We start from the raw sequence: 19,832 nt of genomic DNA, 5'->3' as shown, positions 1-19,832 counted from the left end.
TGCCCCAAATACACAAAAATAAGATTTCCTTTCTTATACTCCATTTCCTATGCCAGATAAAAATATAGGAAATTATATCCAACTGTGACCTCCTGTTACTTCCTGGGTTGAATGTGCAGCAGTGTAGTTCACTGGGAAAACACTGATATCTTACAAATGACAGACTCCTATAATATATTGTATGTTTTCATTATGTATATAGATAGATGTATACATTTGTCAGGATTATACATACAACTCTAAGAAAATGAAAACTCAATTTCTATAGCTGTACAACAAAAAATGTCTAACATACAGTTTTTCCTCGTATTTTGGGAAAAAATCAGTAAAGAAAAAAAATCTGATACTGTTCTGGTTTCAGTTTATCATAATGTGGATCCTATAAATCTGTGCACACCTAGTTAAAAAAAAACATGTAAATAGGCAGTCCCTGAGTTACAAACCTCTGACATACAAACAACTCACAGTTAAGAACAGGGGCCAGACAACAGGAAGTGAGAGAAATCTCCCCCTTGGAAGGGAAATGCACTCCTGAAAGAGTTATCATGTACCTGTTCAGCTTACAAAGAAACGCTATTTAAGAATAAACCTATAGAACCGATCTTGTTCACAACTTGAGAACTTCCAGTAGTCCAAAGGAAGGGTTGGAATTAGAACATAGACGGGTTACATCCCGTATAGATTACTGCAACGCTCTCTACATGGGATTGCCTTTGAAGACTGCCTGGAAGTTGCAATTAGTCCAGCGCTTGGCAGCCAGGCTACTGAAGGGTACAGGGAGCACACAACTCCCTTGCTGCACCAGCTCCACTGGTTGCCAATTAGCTTCCTAACACAGTTCAAAGTGCTGGTTTTAATGTATAAATCCCTATACGGTTCCGGTCCAGTTTACCTGTCGGAACATATTCTCCCCTATGAACCATCAAGGATGTTAAGATCTTCCGGAGAGGCCCTCCTCTCGGTCCCACCACCTTCGCAAGCGCGTTTGGTGGGAACGAGAGACTGGGCCTTCTCTGTGGTGGCCCCTTGGCTATGGAACTCTCTCCTGAGCGAGATTAGATCTGCCCCCTCCCTCTTGTCCTTCAGGAGGCTAGTGAAATCCTGGTTATGGAATGAAGCATTCCCAGAATAATGGCTGAGACTGGTTACAGACCAAAATGAGTGACCACATATGCGGACTGAGTTGAACATGATTTTACCTTGGCGATTTGGTATATATGTATTTTGTTACATGTATTTTAATCTTGTATTGTTGTATGATGTTTTAACTTGTATTAGTAGCATTGAATCCTTGCTGAGTCCCTCTACGGAGGTGAGAAGATCGGAATATAAAAGTTTTAAATAAATAAATAATTTCAGGACCACATCATTTGATCATAATAATGTATGTCTTCCATTATCTGAAATGCATCCTTATTAACTTTCTGTGCTTTTCTCTCATTCTTTTGTAGACATATAAACTATAATAGTATTTTTCTATACCTTTGGCTTCTCTTCTACTTCATCATTTGTCAAACCTTTTAATGTGATTTTTTTTCTTCAGTTATTTTACTTTAAAAATACTCATTTATACTCTTGCTGGTAGCTGGTGATTCATTCTTTTTAAGATAAGGTCGGAATTCCACCAAATGTTTGCTTCTGAAGAATTTTTTACAAGTAGTAAATGAATAGCATTTTAAGTTGATATCATATTTCTGGAAGAAAACCTGCTTGCATAAAGTATCACAATAATCAGCAAAACTACAATGTGGAAATAGTTTTGAAGATTCAAATGAAACTTAAGCCTAGACACAAAATCATATCAAAATTCGTATCTCACACTGGAACCAGAACATACGGTGTTTAAAAGTCACTGTAGAACTCAAATGAAAACAGATTTTTGACATAAGAAAGGTTCAGGTTATTGCTGTACTCTACCAATGTGTTTCTTGATTACTCCGACAAGCAAGATTGTAGTTGTAACCTACAGCAGGCAATGGGGAAAGACTGGGTGGAAAGACCAGTAGAAGATTTGTCTAGGCTTCTGTCATTTTCAAACTCTGCAGCAGCAGCCAGAATGTAGGCACACAGCTTAAAGCGGCAATTCACTGAACTAAGTGAACAACCAAGCGAAATAAAACTTAAGGAACAACATCTATGTTGCTGTTGTGAAATACTGTCCTGCATTTTGCAAAGTTTAAGGTTTCCCACTGGGACAAGTGAAAGTGAGCCAAGCCAGCTGGCCAAAACCAGATTAGTACAACTTCAATCATAAAGCAATCTAACCAGATCATCATGGAAAAAAATGAACAAACACCGGAATAAGAACATATACATTTAGGTGTTAAGAAACACTGTCAAAAGCAAAGTTAGAATCCAGTATTGAATATGATTGTTAAAATGATATTAAACATTTATATGCTAAGATAACAATGGTAAATACAGTAGAATCTCACTTATCCAACATAAATGGGCCGGCAGAATGTTGGATAAGCGAAAATGTTGGATAATAAGGATGAATTAAGGAAAAACCTATTAAATGTCAAATTACGTTATAATTTTACAAATTAAGCACCAAAACATCATGTTTTATAACAAATTGACAGAAAAAGCAGTTCAATACATGGTAACGTTATGTAGTAATTACTGTATTTATGAATTTAGCAGCAAAATATCGCAATGTATATTGAAACAGCTGTGGAGCCGGGCTGGAGGCAGACTGCATTGGATAATACAGAACACTGGATGAGCGAAGATTAGATAAGCAAGACTCTACTGTACTGAAATAAATATTAAAACCTTCTAAGATTGTGACATCTTTCACCAACAAGCTGTTGCTGCTGCACAAAAGCTAACAACTTTTGCAGTAATTTTGTTGTGTTGGTCAGCGAAAAGATAATCATAAAACCTTTCAGATCTTCCTGTTAAACTTTCTAAAATTGGATTTATAAAATGTTTTCGAAGGTCTCGGTGAAAAGAGCATAGATAGGTTAATGTCTCCTGTTCTTCCAGGATAGTCCCCCTTTCTCTCAGTCTCTCTTTTTCATATGTACACACACACACACAGGTTTGTCCCTGTTTCTTCCTAGCTAGCATTCATTGCCCTCTGAGTATACCTTCTTTGTGACTTTCTTTTGCAAATTCGTTGCATAATAAAACTGGATTGAACACCAACTTTGTGCTAACTCTGCAAATGTGCAGCTCTTTGAACTAGTACAGTGAAATAATTGCATGTAGACGCATATAGCTTCTTTTACTTGCTTTCCACAGTTACGTACTCTCACGGAAGTACGTATATTCGAAAACTCTATTCATTGGTTTAAAAAAAGACTCTGTCCAGAACAGTATCCATTGGTTGAACACATACCCTTGGAATGGGACCCCTTGCATTGCCAGTATATTTGAATTTCTGAATTATAGGTCCATCAGATGCTATCTTGGTAAAGCCATATATAGCAATTTTACATCATAGATAAAATACCCAGAAATTCATATTTCTGAATGGTGCCTATTATTCAAAACACAGTTCCTTTATATTGCTTTTTACTGTCCTATCTAATCATATAAATAACTTAAAAACCAATCCTATGCATATCTACTTAGAATTAAAACAAATTGAATTTGGTGAAGCTTATTTCCAAGTAAATGGATAGGGGTTTTTTATATTCTTCATGCAGACCATGAAGATAACAATGAATTATATGGCTGTTTTCTGAAACAATGAAACTTAAGTTCCCTAATGAACTTCAGGTGAATTATTGTGTTTCCACACTACTCAAAGAAATGGATAGTTCTTTTTAAGGAAAAGTTAAGGTACAATGCTCATATTGAGCTGTGGAGATAAGGAAATCCAAGGTTTTGGGTAATTTTTTAAACTAAGGTTTCTAGACTTACATTTGAGTGTATAGAGTATTGCTTCACAGGTATGCATTGGATTAGGGAGCCCCCAGTGGCGCAGTGAGTTAAAGTGCTGAGCTGCTGAACTTGCTGGACAAAAGGTCACAGGTCCGAATCCAGGTTTGAATACATGCAAATGTGAGTAGATCAATAGGTACCGCTCTGGCGGGAAGGTAACAGCGCTCCATGCAGTCATTCCAGCTTCATAATCTTGGAGTTGTTTACTGACAATGTTGGCTCTTCAGCTTAGAAATGGAGATGAGCACCAACCCCCAGAGTTGGACACGATTGGACTTAACATCAGGGGAAAACCTAACCATACATTGGATTGCACTGTTCGTATGTATTTATTATGTATATGGATAGAAAAAGTGTGAGTGCAAGTTTATAATAGAATACACACACACATACAAACATGTATTAAATATATGGAAAAATACTAGAATTGTGATTGTGTAAGCCTTTTTGCTGTTTTGATTATGTTTTTGTATTTACCAAGTCATTTTTTCCAGACATCATTTTTTAAGCAGCTTGGATGTAGCAAAACCTATGTATCTAATAAGTGGCATATGTTGTAGAAAAACACAGACAGCATCCTCATTTCCTCTAGATCAATCAACCATGAAATAATTAAGTGAACTTTTTGTTTTTCCAGCAGATTTTAAAGAAATACAATACAATTGAATTTGTCCAGGTTTTTAAGTGGGGAGGAGCAGAGGGCCATAAAAGATGTGACCTAACCATTTTATCTGAGCAATTCTCTTTTAACTGTTAAAATATCCTGAAGCACTTGATCACATTGCATTTTAATTTTAAAGCCATGTGTTCTATTAGTGAAGGGCACATGTTACTGATTTACACTCAGAGTTTCAGTCTGTTTGCCAGAAAGTAAGGCTGGCATGTACAAGGTCTCATCTAGGTCAAAAGGCCTAGAGTCGACATCTTTCTGAAACTTGACCCTTGTGAAAACTAGAAGCTCTGATTAGCTCTGCCAACAGCCAATTGTATGGTTTCTTACTGTCACTGATTATATTAGCTTCACATTTATCAACTGCATGAACACTTAACCTATTAACATGAGAATTTGTTTATGCAGTGCTAGCCATTATCCTCCATAAGAGTTGCAGAGACCAGTGTATTTATATATTGGAGCCCTCTTCCCATGTTTCAATTTCTAAGCATCTTTCTTCAATATTTATTCAGATATATGACCCTAAAATTGAAAAAGTAAGGTGAAGTTTTTAATAACTGTATTTGCAAGTTTATTTTTCATACAGGTGTTGTACATTTGTAAGAGAACTGACATTTGCAACTGGTCCTTTACCTTTGTGTGTTGTATGTCGTCATTTTTGTTCACTGTGTAAAAAGCTTTGAATACTGTAATCTACTCTGAGTCCCTCCGGGGAGATAAAGTGGAATATAAATAAAGATGATGATGATGATTATTATTATTATTATTATTATTATTATTATTATTATTATTATCCTTGTTGAAGATGCATAGCTGTAAATTTCAGTTCGGTTCTGCCTATTTTTTGAAATAGCTCTCACACAGGCAGTTCTGTAAATTAATAAGTCGTGAACCATAAACATCAGTGGAATATTTGGAACTGACTTGTGTTACTTAATTTCACTTTGTCATATCAATTGATTTTTGGATGTTACTGATCATACAACTTTTCTACTTTTACAGATTAACTGTTAATTAAATGCTTTATAAGACATTAAACAGGCTGGATGGCCATCTGTTGGGGGTGCTTTGAACGCAATTTTACTGCTTCTTGGCAGGGGGTTGGGCTAGATGGCCCACAAGGTTTCTTCCAACTCTATGATTCTATTATTCTGTTGCATCTATATTGATCCCAATATGCCACATGACTGTATCTTAAAAACATTCTTTTACATAGTAAACACAACACCATGAAATATATCATTGCTCATCTCACTTCCATATTAGTAATTAATATGACCCAATATATTCCAGAAAGAAATTGTCCATGTGTCTTATAAGGTATATGAAATGTAAGACTAATGTTAGATAAAATTATGATCTCTTAAGGGTACTTTGAAATTTGACATTACATTTGGATGGCTTGTGAATCAGAGTTTAATTCAAATAGAAGTTTGTTGTTGTTCTTGCTGTGTGCCTTCAATTCAATTCCAATTTATGGTGACCCTATCTGGGAAAGACAACTCAGTATTTCCTGCCTGGGAAAACCCCATGGAATTCATGGGACCACAATAAGCCAACTTGAAGGCACACACACACATTTTAGGAGTTTCTTGGTAAGATTTATTAACAAGAAGTTTACTATTTCAAAAAAAACCCCACCATCCTGTAGGATTGTCAAGTCTGTTAAGTGTTTTTAAGAATAGTAGCTATGAGAAACAACATATTTATACCAGCATTCCTATACATTTGCAGAAATTGCATATGTGTATCCTCAAGAAGATTAAATAAGTACTTTAAAAAGAAAACAATGCTTAATCAGGCATGCATGTTTCCATCTATTTTATGATATTATTTTAATTTTATCCTTTCCCTTGGAAACTGGGGCACTTAAAATTAACTAATAGTTCTAAGGTAGTGTAAATTACCTGGAATTACAAATGAATTTTAATTCTTAGTTTTATTCCTTCAACTGGAATTATAGCTCTTTTAATCTCTGGAATTTACCATTTTTCTTCTGTTGCCATAGTGAAATCAGGTAGCATGAGCAAAGCTGCTAGCCCCCCCCCCCCCTTTCACTTTGAACTTGGTGAAAAATAATGCTTAATCTATTAGACATGCTTTTAAAATATGCTTTAAAAATGTAAATGTAAAAGTAAAGCAGGTGGAAAATCTAGGGCTGACAGGTTTAGAAATAAGAGCTCTATTTATCCACAGAATGTATACACCATGTACAGTTCCAAGGAAAGAATTTATCCCTTTATTGGCGCATTTTACAATTGGGCAGCTTATAAAGGCCAAAATAAAAAGTTTTATTTATTTTATATTTTACTCCCCTGAATCCAGTTGTTTGAAATTCAGGTGTTTATTTTGATTTAAGCTATGAACTCCAACTTCTTTTAAAAAACTTTCCAAGCTGATGAACTCAGATCTGATAATAATAGCTGTGGGTTCTGAATTAAATTCAGATCCAGCCTTCCTTTTTATGTCTGTCTTTCTCAGTCTCTCATTCTCTAACAAACACATGCTAACCGCAATAATCTGACTGTGAAACAATGCTAGCACAGTCTTCATTAAATATTGCTAAATTTCAACAATAAATTCCATGTTTACCCTGTTTCTGAAATTATTAGTAATTTGTAACATAATTTAGTATTTTCTCTCCAGAGCCACATTAGGGCCATATCCCATATTTATTTATTTATTTATTTACCATATTTATACTCCACCCTTATCACCCCGAAGGGGACTCACAGCTGCCTTACAAGTAGGCAGCAAGTCAATTCACATAAAACAGACATACAATCAAAGCAAACATTTGCATTAAAACTAAAGAATTAGGTAAAGGTAAAGGTTTTCCCCTGACATTAAGTTCTGACATGTCTAACTTAGGGGTTGGTGCTCATTTCCATTTTTAAACCAAAGAGCTGATGTTGTCCGTAGACACCTCCAAGGTCATGTGGCCGGCATGACTTCATGGAGCGCCGTTACTGTCCCGTCAGACCTGTACCTATTAATCTACTCACATTTGCATGTTTTCAAACTGCTAGGTTGGCAGAAGCTGGGTCTAACAGCAGTAACTCCTGCTGCTCCCTGGATTCAAACCTCTGACCTTTTGGTCAACAAGTTCAGCAGCTCAGCGGTTTAACCCACAGCGCCACCGGAATTAGATGGTTATAAATAGATGGTTCATGCTTTCTATCTGGTTATTAAAAATTCATATGGATATAATGAATTGGCTAAATCCAGTGGCCATGCTACCAGGTGGTAGACTCATTGCAAAGTAATCAAAAGCATTGGAAAGCAAGGCAATTTCAACATAGACATTTTTAACATAACTTGCCTCATGTTTTGTGCCGCCCTGGCAATTTGCAGGCTGGCATTTCTAGATATACTTTCTAACAAAAATCTTTGCAAGAAGAAACCTATATGAGAGCTTAAGAAGCGTTGATCTATGAGGTTGCAAGAACTCTGCTGACTATTTTTATGGCAAGGAAAGGAGAGCAATAGTAAGTTTTATTGCAGTGTATATTGTGCCCAGATTCTTTTGAGGTGAGTCATGTATGGCCAGCAGGGGGAATACCTCCTCTGGCTAAAGGATGAACTGACCTCGGGCAAAGGACCTTGTAGCAAACAAGATTTTAGCCCTGGATCCCAGTAAGGACTACATTATGTCAGACCTAGCCTTTCCATCTCAGAATCACCTTTGGATGTAGGACATGCAATATGACATAAACATAGTGGGGGAGATTTGATGTTTGGCACATCTTACCACTCTGGCAAGCAATGAAGCCAGATCAACAGCTGCAAAAGAGAGAGAAGGGTTTCTCCTCCTGGCACTAGGCAGCCAAGAGATTTTTCAGATAATATCATCTTGCGCTGGCCCCAGAATGGCCCCTTAGTTCAAGCTCTAAAAATAAACAATGATTAATCATCTAATGGCAAGATGAGATGACCAGCATTTTGGCTGCCTGGACCTCAGTTTAACCTTATTCTATAACTTGCCTCATGTTTTGTGTCACCCTGGCAGTTTGCAGATTGGCATTTCTTTAAAGTCGGCCAGTTACAACTTTAACTAAACATTTACTTCTGATTATTCTTAATTGTGATATATAGGATTTGGAGAAATTAGACAAAAGGAGGCTACCATTACACACCAGTATTTGTTTTGCGATGCTGTGCAAATAAAGAAAAATTACAATTTATTTAGAACTAGACCCCTTTTTTACCATCACTACTTAAAATGAGTAAGGAAAATATTCCTTGATTTGCAGAATTGCAAAATAAGTCTTTATGTTTTATGATGCGTGGCTGAAATTGCTTACTGACTACTGAGGGTGTGAGGTTACAATTAATGTGGGTTTTTACTATTATTTCTCAGCAAATCATTTTCATTACATCAAAATATTTAAATTCAGAGAATCTTTTTAATCTCTGTAAAGATCATGCAGGGTCATTGTTTTATGTTGGGACTCAATACAATTAGATATGAGAAAACTTCCAAAATAATTTTATAACTGTTTGCTCAAAAGATAAATGCAAAAAAAAATCTTCATAACAATGCCAAAAAATAAGCCAGTCTAAAGTTATGAAAATATTTATTAAAAACAACGGGTAGATTACACTATGTAACAAAATTGGGGGGGGGGGGGATCTGTTCCTGGTTTGAAAGTGTTATTTCTTGTTTAATTGTTCTGTTCTTACTTTGAAAGTAGTTGTCATGCTACAAAATCCTAATTTTTATGGCTGCCACAAACTATGTTGAATTGGTTGAGACTCTATGAGATGTTCATTGAAAAGCTATAGCAAAATGTCCTGCAGAAAGTTTTTGCAGTTTAATCGTTTTCTATGTTTTTATGATAGAACCAATTAGGAAATGACATTCATTGCTCAGGAACAAAATTTGTGTTTCATTTTGTTATTTTTTATTTATTTATTTATTTATTTATTTGTTGTGTCAGGAGTGACTCCTGGTGTGAGAGAATTGGCCGTCTGCAAGGACGTTGCCCAGGGGACACTGTTTTTATCACCCTTGTGGGAGGCTTCTCTCATGTCCCCGCATGAGGAGCTGGAGCTGATAGAGGGAGCTCATCTGCCTCTCCCCGGATTCAAACCTGCAACCTGTCGTTCTTCAGTCCTGCCGGCACAGGGGTTTAACAGGGGTTTCATGGTGTTATGAAACATCATCTTTAACATGTCAAGAAGTATTTCTTCTGGTAAGGGAAAGATTGTGATGTTAGAAGTCACAGGGATGAGGGAGCAAGCTTGTTTTCTTCTTCCCTGGAGACTAGGACACGGAACAATAGCTTCAAACTACAAGAAAGGAGATTCCATCTGAACATTAGGAAGAACTTCTTGACTGTGAGAGCTGTTCAGCAGTGGAACTCTCTGCCCTGGAGTGTGGTGGAGGCTCCTTCTTTGGAGGCTTTTAAACAGAGGCTGGATGGCCATCTGTCAGGGGTGCTTTGAATGCAATATTCCTGCTTCTTGGCAGGGGGTTGGACTGGATGGCCCATGAGGTCTCTTCCAACTCTATGATTCTATGAATCTAGACCTCACTGAGGAGGGCATTCCAAGTCGCCATAAGAGAGAAGACCCTCTCTTTAACAGATGCATAGCAATCATAAGGACTCAAAATCTGAAACATGGGCAGGTTGATATGGGAGGAGGTTTTTCAAGTGGAGCCAGCATGATCTTGTGGACAGTCTCAAACATAGCAGGTGTTCTCCAGTTCATATTTTCATTCTCCACATTGCTTCGGGAGCAGTGACAAAGGGGGGTAGGATTTGAATGCTTATGTATTTATTGTTACCCTATTTTGAACAAATAAGTAAGAATATAGACCTCCCTCTACATCCCACCTCGAAATTTAAGATCGTCTGGGGAGGCCCTGCTCTCGACTCCGCCACTATCACAAGTGAGGTTGGCGGGGACGAGGAGCAGGGCCTTCTCAGTGGTGGCCCCTCACCTGTGGAACTCACTCCCCGGGGAGATTAGATCAGCGACTTCCCTTCTGACGTTCAGGAAAAAACTGAATACCTGGATATGGGACCAAGCCTTTGGACATGCTGGCAGCTAAAGGAAGATCTGACGACAAACATGGATGAATGGAATGGAATAGATACATGGAACTCTGAATACTGAGCATGAGATTGTTTTGTTATGTTATGTTATGTTATGTTATTTTATTGTGTACTGATGTTTTTAATCTGTTAACTGTCTAAATTGTTGTAGGTATCGTTTGTTTATTGATTCAGGCATCGAATTGTGCCGCTGTTTGTAAGCCGCCCTGAGTCCCCCCTCGGGGGGGGGGGGTGAGAAGGGCGGGGCATAAGTAACTGAAATAAATAAATAAAGTAGAGCCATATGAGGTCTCTGTCATGCTGACATGAAATACCTCCCCAGTAGATGTTAAGTAGCATGGGAATAAGATGATCCCTGAGAGATATCATATGGCAATGGCCAAGACAATGAATAGGAGTCTCTTGGCAGTCAGAAATATTTTTTTTTTACTCCAGTGTTGTTGCCCTCTTGATGCAACATTCAGGAATAATATCATTCTAGTAGAGTGACCTTTGATGAGTATTTCTTTTCAAGCAGAGTCTATTTGTTGTTTTGACAATGAATTTAGCCTCAAAGACATTTCACAACACTCCGAAATTGTTCTCATTTATTTTATTACAGGGAGCAATCATTCCAGAATTTTCTGTTCTTGGCTTCTCTTAAGTCTAACTGTCTTTAAGTGAATACAAAGGGAAAGTTAGTCACCAATTTGTTAAACAGTGCCATTAATCTATAAATACATTTCTATGCTTACCCTATAATTTAAAACCCTGTGCTGGATTCTTCACATATTGCAGTTATACATCTTTGAAAAATGGTGGTGAGACTCAAATTTAAAAGGGTGGATCTTGCTTCTATCTTTGACCTCTTTACTTCTTCCTCTTGACACAAAAGAGGGAAAAAAGGTTAAATGACTTTTCAAATTAAGGCAGCAATAATTAACTACTGACATTGTTTGTGATTTTCCAACTCTGTGAGCTAATGAGAGAGAAATTAGTGCTTAGCAGCAGGAGTTCCTGATAGTCAGTGCCAAATGTAAAATGTGCCAACAAGTTAATTTTGGTTTTAAGTACTTTACTTAAGTCTTTTTGAACAATGAATTAGAATAGTAATTGTATTGGTGTTACACATGTGCTATCTTTGATTTCAGAGACAATTTTAAGAAAATAACCCAGGATTTTGGTGTGATACACTCCAGATAATATAGGGCCACTGGATATAACTGGTCTTGGATACTTTTCAATTTATACAGCCAAAGGATGTGTACGGGATTGTTGGAGAGCTACGACATGTCTTCTAAATTCTTGCCCTTTATTATTTTTATAACACAGAGAAACAGGATTATGTGAGTGAATAGTATCTTTTTGCAGCAAGGCAGGGCTCAACATGCTATTACAATGTATTAGTAACACCTTTATTGATAAAGTTCTGTCTGAATCACACTGACCCACATAATTATCAGCCAGTATCCCATATGCCATTTTGGCCCAAGTACTAGAATGTGTGACAGTGTCCGAAATCCAGGTGTTGCTGGGTGAGATAGATTCTTTAGAGCCATTTAAATCTATCTGCATTCCTGCCTACAACATGAAGGCACGTTTGATGGCCTTGTTAGACTGTCAACATCAAAAACAGGATAGAGTGAACATGTCCCTATTGGTTCTGCTGGATCTCTCAATAGCTTTCAGTAACATATCTTTCTAGGCAACCTCACTTGGATTAGACTTGTTTTGCAATAGCTCCAGTTCTTTCTGGAAGGACAAGCTCAGAAGCTGGAGCTGGAAGATTCTTGTTTGACACCTTGACTGTTGGCCAAGAGGAACCCCATGTTCTGTTTCATCCCCCATACTATTTAACATGTCCAATGAAGAAGATTAGTTCATAATTTTGAGGTATAGTACCACTAGGTATGCTGAGAACACCACCTTTTCCCCTTTTAACTGCTAGGGGAGCTATTTCAGTCTAAACCAGGGGCTGGCATCAATAATGGATTGGATAGAATCAACAAATTGACGCTTAATCCAAACCAGACAGATATGCTGATGGTCAGTTGAAAGATACAGGGAACAGGAATTAAAAACTTTCAATAGATGGGGCTTTACACCATCCGTTTGAATGTACTCTTGGATTCAACCTTGAGTGTGGATGCTTATCTTTGTGCAGCATTACATTTCCACATTCAGAACCAGTGCCAGTTGCACCCCTCTGTGTAAATGTCGAATCTCATAATCCTCATCAGTGATTGTCTTACTTACATTCCATTTGGGTTATTGTAATGCACTATACTTGGGACTATCTTTTAAAAGTGTTCAGAAACTTCATTGCAGCCAGAATGTTGACTGGAGCTGGTTATGAGGAGCACACAACTCCTTTGTTTAAAAAAAGCTCCACTGGCTATCAAACTGTTTCTAGGCAAAATCCAAAGTGCTGCTTATGATCTATAAAGTCCTGCATGGCTTGAGTCCAGTCCATCTGACAAACAGTATTAATTTAATGACATTTTAATGATAATCTTTTGTATGTTTTATCTTTAAATCAGTCATAGTGCCAAAATACAATCTAAAGAACATCCCTGTAGAATTTAAAGACCATGAGAAGAACACAGTGTGAGCTACTAAAGCTAGTCACTCATGAACCAAAAAAACTGCAGGCTAAAACTAGGGAAATTGCCAAGGAAGAATGCAAACACGTCTGTTGGTAGCCAGAAAGAAAGAAAAATCTCGTTGAATGATTGCTGTAACTCTTCATTTTTTTAAAGACAGACTAGAAACAAACATAGTTAAGTGACAGTGTTTAAATCCTGAATGCTATTGTTTAGCAACTTGTACATATTTTTTTAAAAAAATGTAATAATCAGATAGTATAAGAAGTCACCCAAAAAAGAGGTGAAATAAGAGCCCTTTCTCACAAAATCCACGTAATCAAAGGAAAAAGTAAGCCAAGAATAGTAATACTAAATTATCTACAGGATCATACATTATATGATTAGGTCAAAATAAAAAGATAATTAAAATAATATGTTGAAGAAGTATACAAACAAGATAAAAGAATAACAGATTCCTTCAAAGTAGAACATTTTTACAAATAAGCTACAATTTTAGAAAGGAAAGTTGAAGCTGTTCTCAAAGTACTTGGGACAAATAAATCCCTGGAAGCATAATGCATACTAATAGAGCTGTTTCAGTCTATAGAATCCATCCAAATTCAAACAAAAGTCTGCCAAAAATCAGAGAAAACAAAACAGTGAGCTATAGATTAGAAATGCTCAATATATATCCCAACCACCAAAAAAGAAGAAATCAATCATAGGAGATTAGTAAAAAAAATGCCAGATATGAAATTGAAAAAGGAAAAAAAACTAGAGATAATATTAAAAACATACATTGACTGAACCAAAAAATTTCAAAAGTAAATCAATCAGGAAAGTGAAAACGGGTAGAGCTGAATAGTAAGAAAGGACAAATTATTAGCACAGGAAATTTATAGAGTGATGAAATGTGTGATGAAGACTTTCAAAGATTTTCTGTATCTTAGCTCAGTTATTAATCAAAACAAAGTGAACAGTGTATCAAGAAATCAAAACACAGCTAGAACTTGAAATGTCTGCTATGAAGAAAATAGGTAAGATCCTCAAGAATCGTCTATGCCACAGTAGACGATTCTGACTAGAAGCTAAACTCTGACTAGAAGCTAAAACAACTTAACTGAAGCTATTTTTAACATATCATGAGACAACATTACTCATTGGAAAAGACAATAATGTTTTTGCAAACTGAGAGGTAGTAAGAAAAGCACAAGTTACAGGTGGATAGACTTGATCACAGGAAGCCATTGCCCTGAGCTTGCAGTAATTGAGCAGAACTGTTGAAGACAGTGTCTTGGAGGTAATCTCATTCAATAGGATCAACATTGTCAAAGTTGACTTATAGGCACATTGCATATTACATTTTAACTCTGTATTCTATAAGAATGTATGTATACAATATGGGAATAGTCCATGTACTGTTGTGACCTGGAGGCTTTTGACTTATACCAATGTAAAACAATTGGTAATGGGTTTTGTGGGTGTTATTTCTCTACCATCCAGTCTGGAAATAACAGTTTATCAGCTGTTACTCAGAATGGGAGCCCTGCACTGCACAGTATCCTGTGGGTTTGTCTTCCTTTGGATTGTGCCCTGTTTCTAGGTCCTTCTAACAGTCTAGTGACCTGGCCCAAGTTCTATTATTAGTTGGTTCCAATTAGAATAGATTCATTGAATCAACTTTGAATATTCAGTCAATAAATATATCTATTCTAGTCTAAAACAATAGGGTTCAGGATTATGATCCCGAGGATCATGATCATAGATTATGACCCCTAGCAATGAATTCAGCTCAGATGACTAGTTAAAGTATATTACACTTCTTCTAAGACTGGATTAGATTACTGTTTCTTGCTGGAGGCAAAAGAAGCTGGCTAAAATTGCATTACTTTTCCATGTTCTTGCGATAAGCAGGTCTCCTGGGTTAGTATCACAAAGACTTGCATGTTTCATAGCACACTGAACCACAGCATAATATGTATCAATGATGCCAAGATTTAAAAAAAACATGGGGGGGGGAGGAATGGTGCACTTTTTTTCTCGTGCTCTTCTCTCATTTGTTTCTCCCTTTTCAAACTTTCTTCAGCACAATGTTCCCACACCTTTTATCTTAATATCCACTAATATGCTTTTCTATCATGCTCCACTCTCTTGTGAGCAACTTTTATTCTCGATAAAAACAACTATTAAAAATGATGCCAAGTTAATCAGCTTGAAAGACTTCAGTATGCTGTCCAGGGAAGCAAAGATTGCGATATACCATATGTTTTTATACCCAATGTTTTTATACCCAAAAACATATCTTGTATTTTTGTTGAATTAGAAGGCCCATATACAGTCTATACAGTACACCCAGAGAAATCTATATTTTTTATGTTCCAACTCAATCTTGGCAGCAACTGTGGCCCCATCTACACTGCCATATAATGCTATTTACATGCATTGAATTACATTATATGAGTCTACACTTACCATATAGTGCAGTTTCAAAGTGCATTATATGGAAGTATAGATGGGGCCTCACAATATACATGGGCAGTGATTTTTTTTTTTTTACTTCTCCTTGACATAGCTTGATTGAACACACCTATAATCAGGCCTTACTGCCAATGAACGTTTAGAAAGAATTATTTAGCAATACTAGTCTTTATAGAGCACTTGTTCTGAAACACTTGAGGTTTTCAGATGAAAAATGTGATGTTTATGCTCTGCACAACAAAAACTTCTCAAAGCATTAGATGATAATAGCTATAAATCAATATATGACAAAAATAAGCAACTGCATAAGATCTCTGTCCAGTCAGAAGAATTGGAGAAGCCCTTTGTGTTTTGTTCCTCTTGCTATCTGTTAATTATTTATTATACATCTGTGAAACATTTTTCCACTTTAGTATTGGGAAGAACCCATGTAACAAAGCCAACCTGGTATTGCCCATGGTTTCAAATATCTGTACTATCAACATGACTGTTTAAATTACTATTGCTCTTCTGAGACTTTTTGATTATAATTAAAACATTAACAAGAGCTGGCTGCCATGTTGGTGTGAATACAGCTTTGTGTGGAGACCATTACATGAATTTCCACTGAACTTGTATGGTCTCTTAACAGCTCATCCTGTACTGTTGTTTTTGGCAAGTTCACTACGCTATACAATAAATCACAGAAGGAAAGAGCTTTTTGGCCTCCTGTTGTACAGCCTGCCGTAACATTAGACTGTAGAAGCCTGTTCTGTTTTTAGACATCCTTTTACTAACCTAGCATTCATAATTTATGATTTCACTGTAGAATTCTTGCAACACTACACCAAAAGTAGTGCTTCCCTTTAATTAAGTGCTCTCAGTAGGAAAAACGTGAAACTGATGTGCAAAACATATCGCTGTACACAGTGATTGATAGTGATTACTTCTTTATGAACCCTGCCTGAGGGCCTGAACTTCCTGATGGGTAACATAGGCCATTGGCTACTTCCTGAGATTGCCGAGTGCAGATGAGTCAGTCTTAGTAATATTTGAGGAATTCCTCAAGGCACAATATGGAGACACTTAGAATAAAAACGTGCAATAAACTGTATTTGCTTTTATAGTTACTTGGGTAATACCTTATTGCACAGATTCTATTTCAAATAACCATAATCACTATTGTTATTGTGATCACTACTTCTACTGCTTTTTACAAAACATCTAAAATATATTGAAATAAAAATAGAATAGAATCTAACATTATCTAACATTTCAGGTATGTTCCACCTAAAGAGTTCTACTAGCTTCCTTAAGGATTGTATAAAATAATTCTAAAAGATTAAAGCCTCCTTTCATTTTCAGGTAGACAAATTCAGCTTCATAATGAATTCAAACTGTAAAGTGTTCAGTTTCGAGAAGTGGATGAGAATTTTGCTTCAGTTCATTTTTTACATAAATTTACCAGAATTGCAACCTTCAACTATGGGACAAAGTGACAGTGACCTCTATGTGTGTCAATTATTTGTAGCTTCATAGACTCATATTGTAAATGTGCCTATGATTATCTATTTAGCCCTGTCTTGTCTTTTATCTTTAATGCAGATTTGGTCCCGGGCTGGTTATCTACTGGTATGGATTTATTGAGGAGCTGGATTGTCATCGCAACCGTGGTATATTGCTAAAAGACTGCTTCCCTGAAGACATAGTTACTCTTTGAGAAGGCATGGGTGAGCTGTAAATGGAAGAAAATTTAGAGGAAAAGGCAAATCCGGAAGTGATATTATTTTCCTCCAGTATAAACTACTGGCAACATCTGCGCTGAACTTGGGTTGAACTCTTTACTGCCTGGGATCACCCTACTAGTACTTTAGATAAACACATCAAGGGTTTCTGTTTTATTTCAACCCTCTGCTGATGCAAGCAGCCAAAAACTACAGACACAGCCCAAAAATTATCAGCATTTCTGTCTCTGTCAAACAGTTTATAGATAGCTATAATCTTTCTTCCTTCCGGAGGGTTTCTCCTTGCACTTTCAACAAAAGAATTGTGGAGGCTAAAAGGTGTGGTTTTCAGTTTTTCTCCCAGTTATGAAGCCACCTCAGGAAAAATGTCTTCTGTCACACAAATCTTTTTCTGGTCAGTGTTATGAAACAAGCTAATGCAAACTTGGTTAGTACTAAATGTCCATTCTTAGCATTCATATTGTGCCAGCCTAATACAGTGCATAGGGGATAAGAAAGCTTGCCATCTGGCAAGGCACTATTGTCACTCTGACCTTCCAAACCAAACCATTGGCATTTTAATGTAATTTTAATTGCTGATATATGAGCTACTCATTTTCATTTGTTAAATGATAATTACAGAATTTTTGTTTCTTGAGAAATGATGTTATATGTGAAATCAAAACTCAAAAATGTGTAGCAGGTGTTTTAATACAGATGTTTGAACGTTAAATAAAGTGAAACGTATTTGAACTTGCATCTCTTATCCTAGAAATCCGATTGATGTCTGACCCACTCTGTATCAACAGGTCTCAGGGCAAGGCACAGTCTATAAAGCCAATATAAAGTCTTTTTTCGTGTCAGGACAACTTGAGAAACAGCAAGTCATTTCTGGTGTAAGAGAATTGGCAATCTGCAAAGATGTTGTCTGGAGGACACCCATATGTTTTACCATCCTGGGAGGCTTCTCTCATGTCCCTGCATGAGAAGCTGGAGTTGACAGATGGGAGCTCACCTTGCTCCGTGGATTTGAACTGCAGACCTTTCAGTCAGCAGTCCTGCCGGCACAAGGGTTTAACCCATTGCACCACAGGGAACTCCATGAAACCATCAAACATACAAATACTTTTGAACAATATAAACCATTCACACAGTTGCCCTTACTCTCTTCCCCCAGTTAATTTGCAGCAGGGATCAGGACCCATAGTAGCCCCTTTTGCTCAAGCATCCTCAAATTCATAACCATTGAACAAGCTGGCTCGGGCTTCTGGGAACTGGAGGCGCAAACAGCTTGGAGGGGCGCAGTTTGAAGGTGCCTGCCTTAGCTCAATGTTGGGGGTCCCAAAACAACTGACAGTAGTAAAAGTTTTCTGAGCATCATCTAGTGACTATTTTAGACATTTATACAATTCTGTTATGCAGTGTTTGTAGAAGATGTCTTAGCTGTACTTAAGGTAAAGGACAATCACCCTGTTTAAGCAAGGCTTGCAAATGCTGATTTGCTGTCTGTAAATGTTTGATGTTTATACTTATTTCATATCTCTATAGACCTGGGGTTGCAAAAGGAGTCACAAGTGGAAAAGTTTAAGAAGCTTGGTCTCTAGACCATGGGCTAGCTAGCTATCTGGTATTTTAAAAAAATAGCTACATGATGCATAAATATTTCAGAATTATTTTATCATTGTTTTCTACTTGGTAAATAGGCCTTATATTAAGGCCTTATTGGGTGTTTTTAATTATTAAAAAGAACTTTTTTGCAAGCTCCTGTAATTCATTTATGTTCAACATAATCCAAGGGGCTCATGGGTCTGCTTGCACTTAAAAGACGGCAGAAGAATACTGCTGTGTGTAACTGATGGGTATTGTCCGGAAATAGCATTCAGGGTGCTACTATCTGGCATGTTTAAAACCTTGATCACAGTTAAAATGAACAAATGTAGAATTATTACAATACTAAACTGAAGGTGAGGGTTTCTCGAGATGTAAAAGCCTCTGAGGGTAAAACTGGTGGTACATCTGCATTCTGTTGTGTGAAATAATCTGTAACAGCAGCCTTTGTAAGATGGCCTAGTAGTTCTCCATTTCCCTCACTTTGGAATAAATTAAATTTATCTGCACAGATGTTAAAAATTGTGCTCAAGCCTCATCTAATCTTTGTTTTGTTTGGATTTTACATTAGATTTATGTTCAGGAATGATAAATAAAATGTGGTGCTCGTATATTGGGATTTATACCCTTCCATAACATAACAGGTTGGGAGACTATACTAGTATCTTCAATCAAAGTTTTTGACTTTATATACACTCCTTTCTGTGTAGTGATTTTTAAAGTGTATGATACAAAAGACACGATGTTGAGCTGTTTTATCTATAACCAAAATTATTTAAAATATTACTAAATTAAAAATATTTTCTTTTTATGTTTCAAAATAATGTATGTGTTTCTTTTCTTTACCCAC

The 19,832-nt window shown here is 36.7% G+C and overlaps 1 protein-coding gene across 2 annotated transcripts in view; it reads left to right on the top strand.

Moving 5' to 3' along the window:
* The window catches only part of CDIN1 (CDAN1 interacting nuclease 1), a 144,404-nt gene extending 126,271 nt beyond the window's left edge, over window positions 1-18,133 (top strand). For both annotated transcript variants that reach the window (XM_060759888.2, XM_060759880.2), the window contains one exon: window positions 17,256-18,133. In XM_060759888.2, the coding sequence (XP_060615871.2) occupies window positions 17,256-17,335 (80 nt within the window). In that variant the 3' untranslated portion in view covers window positions 17,336-18,133. The remainder of the gene's footprint in view (window positions 1-17,255) is intronic.
* Window positions 18,134-19,832: the final 1,699 nt, after the last annotated feature.

Source organism: Anolis sagrei, chromosome 1 (genome assembly GCF_037176765.1).
Source record: "Anolis sagrei isolate rAnoSag1 chromosome 1, rAnoSag1.mat, whole genome shotgun sequence".
In the NCBI taxonomy this organism is placed as follows: Eukaryota; Metazoa; Chordata; class Lepidosauria; order Squamata; family Dactyloidae; genus Anolis; species Anolis sagrei.
Note: the sequence above shows the minus strand (reverse complement) of the source record. Positions and strands in the feature narration are given on the sequence as shown.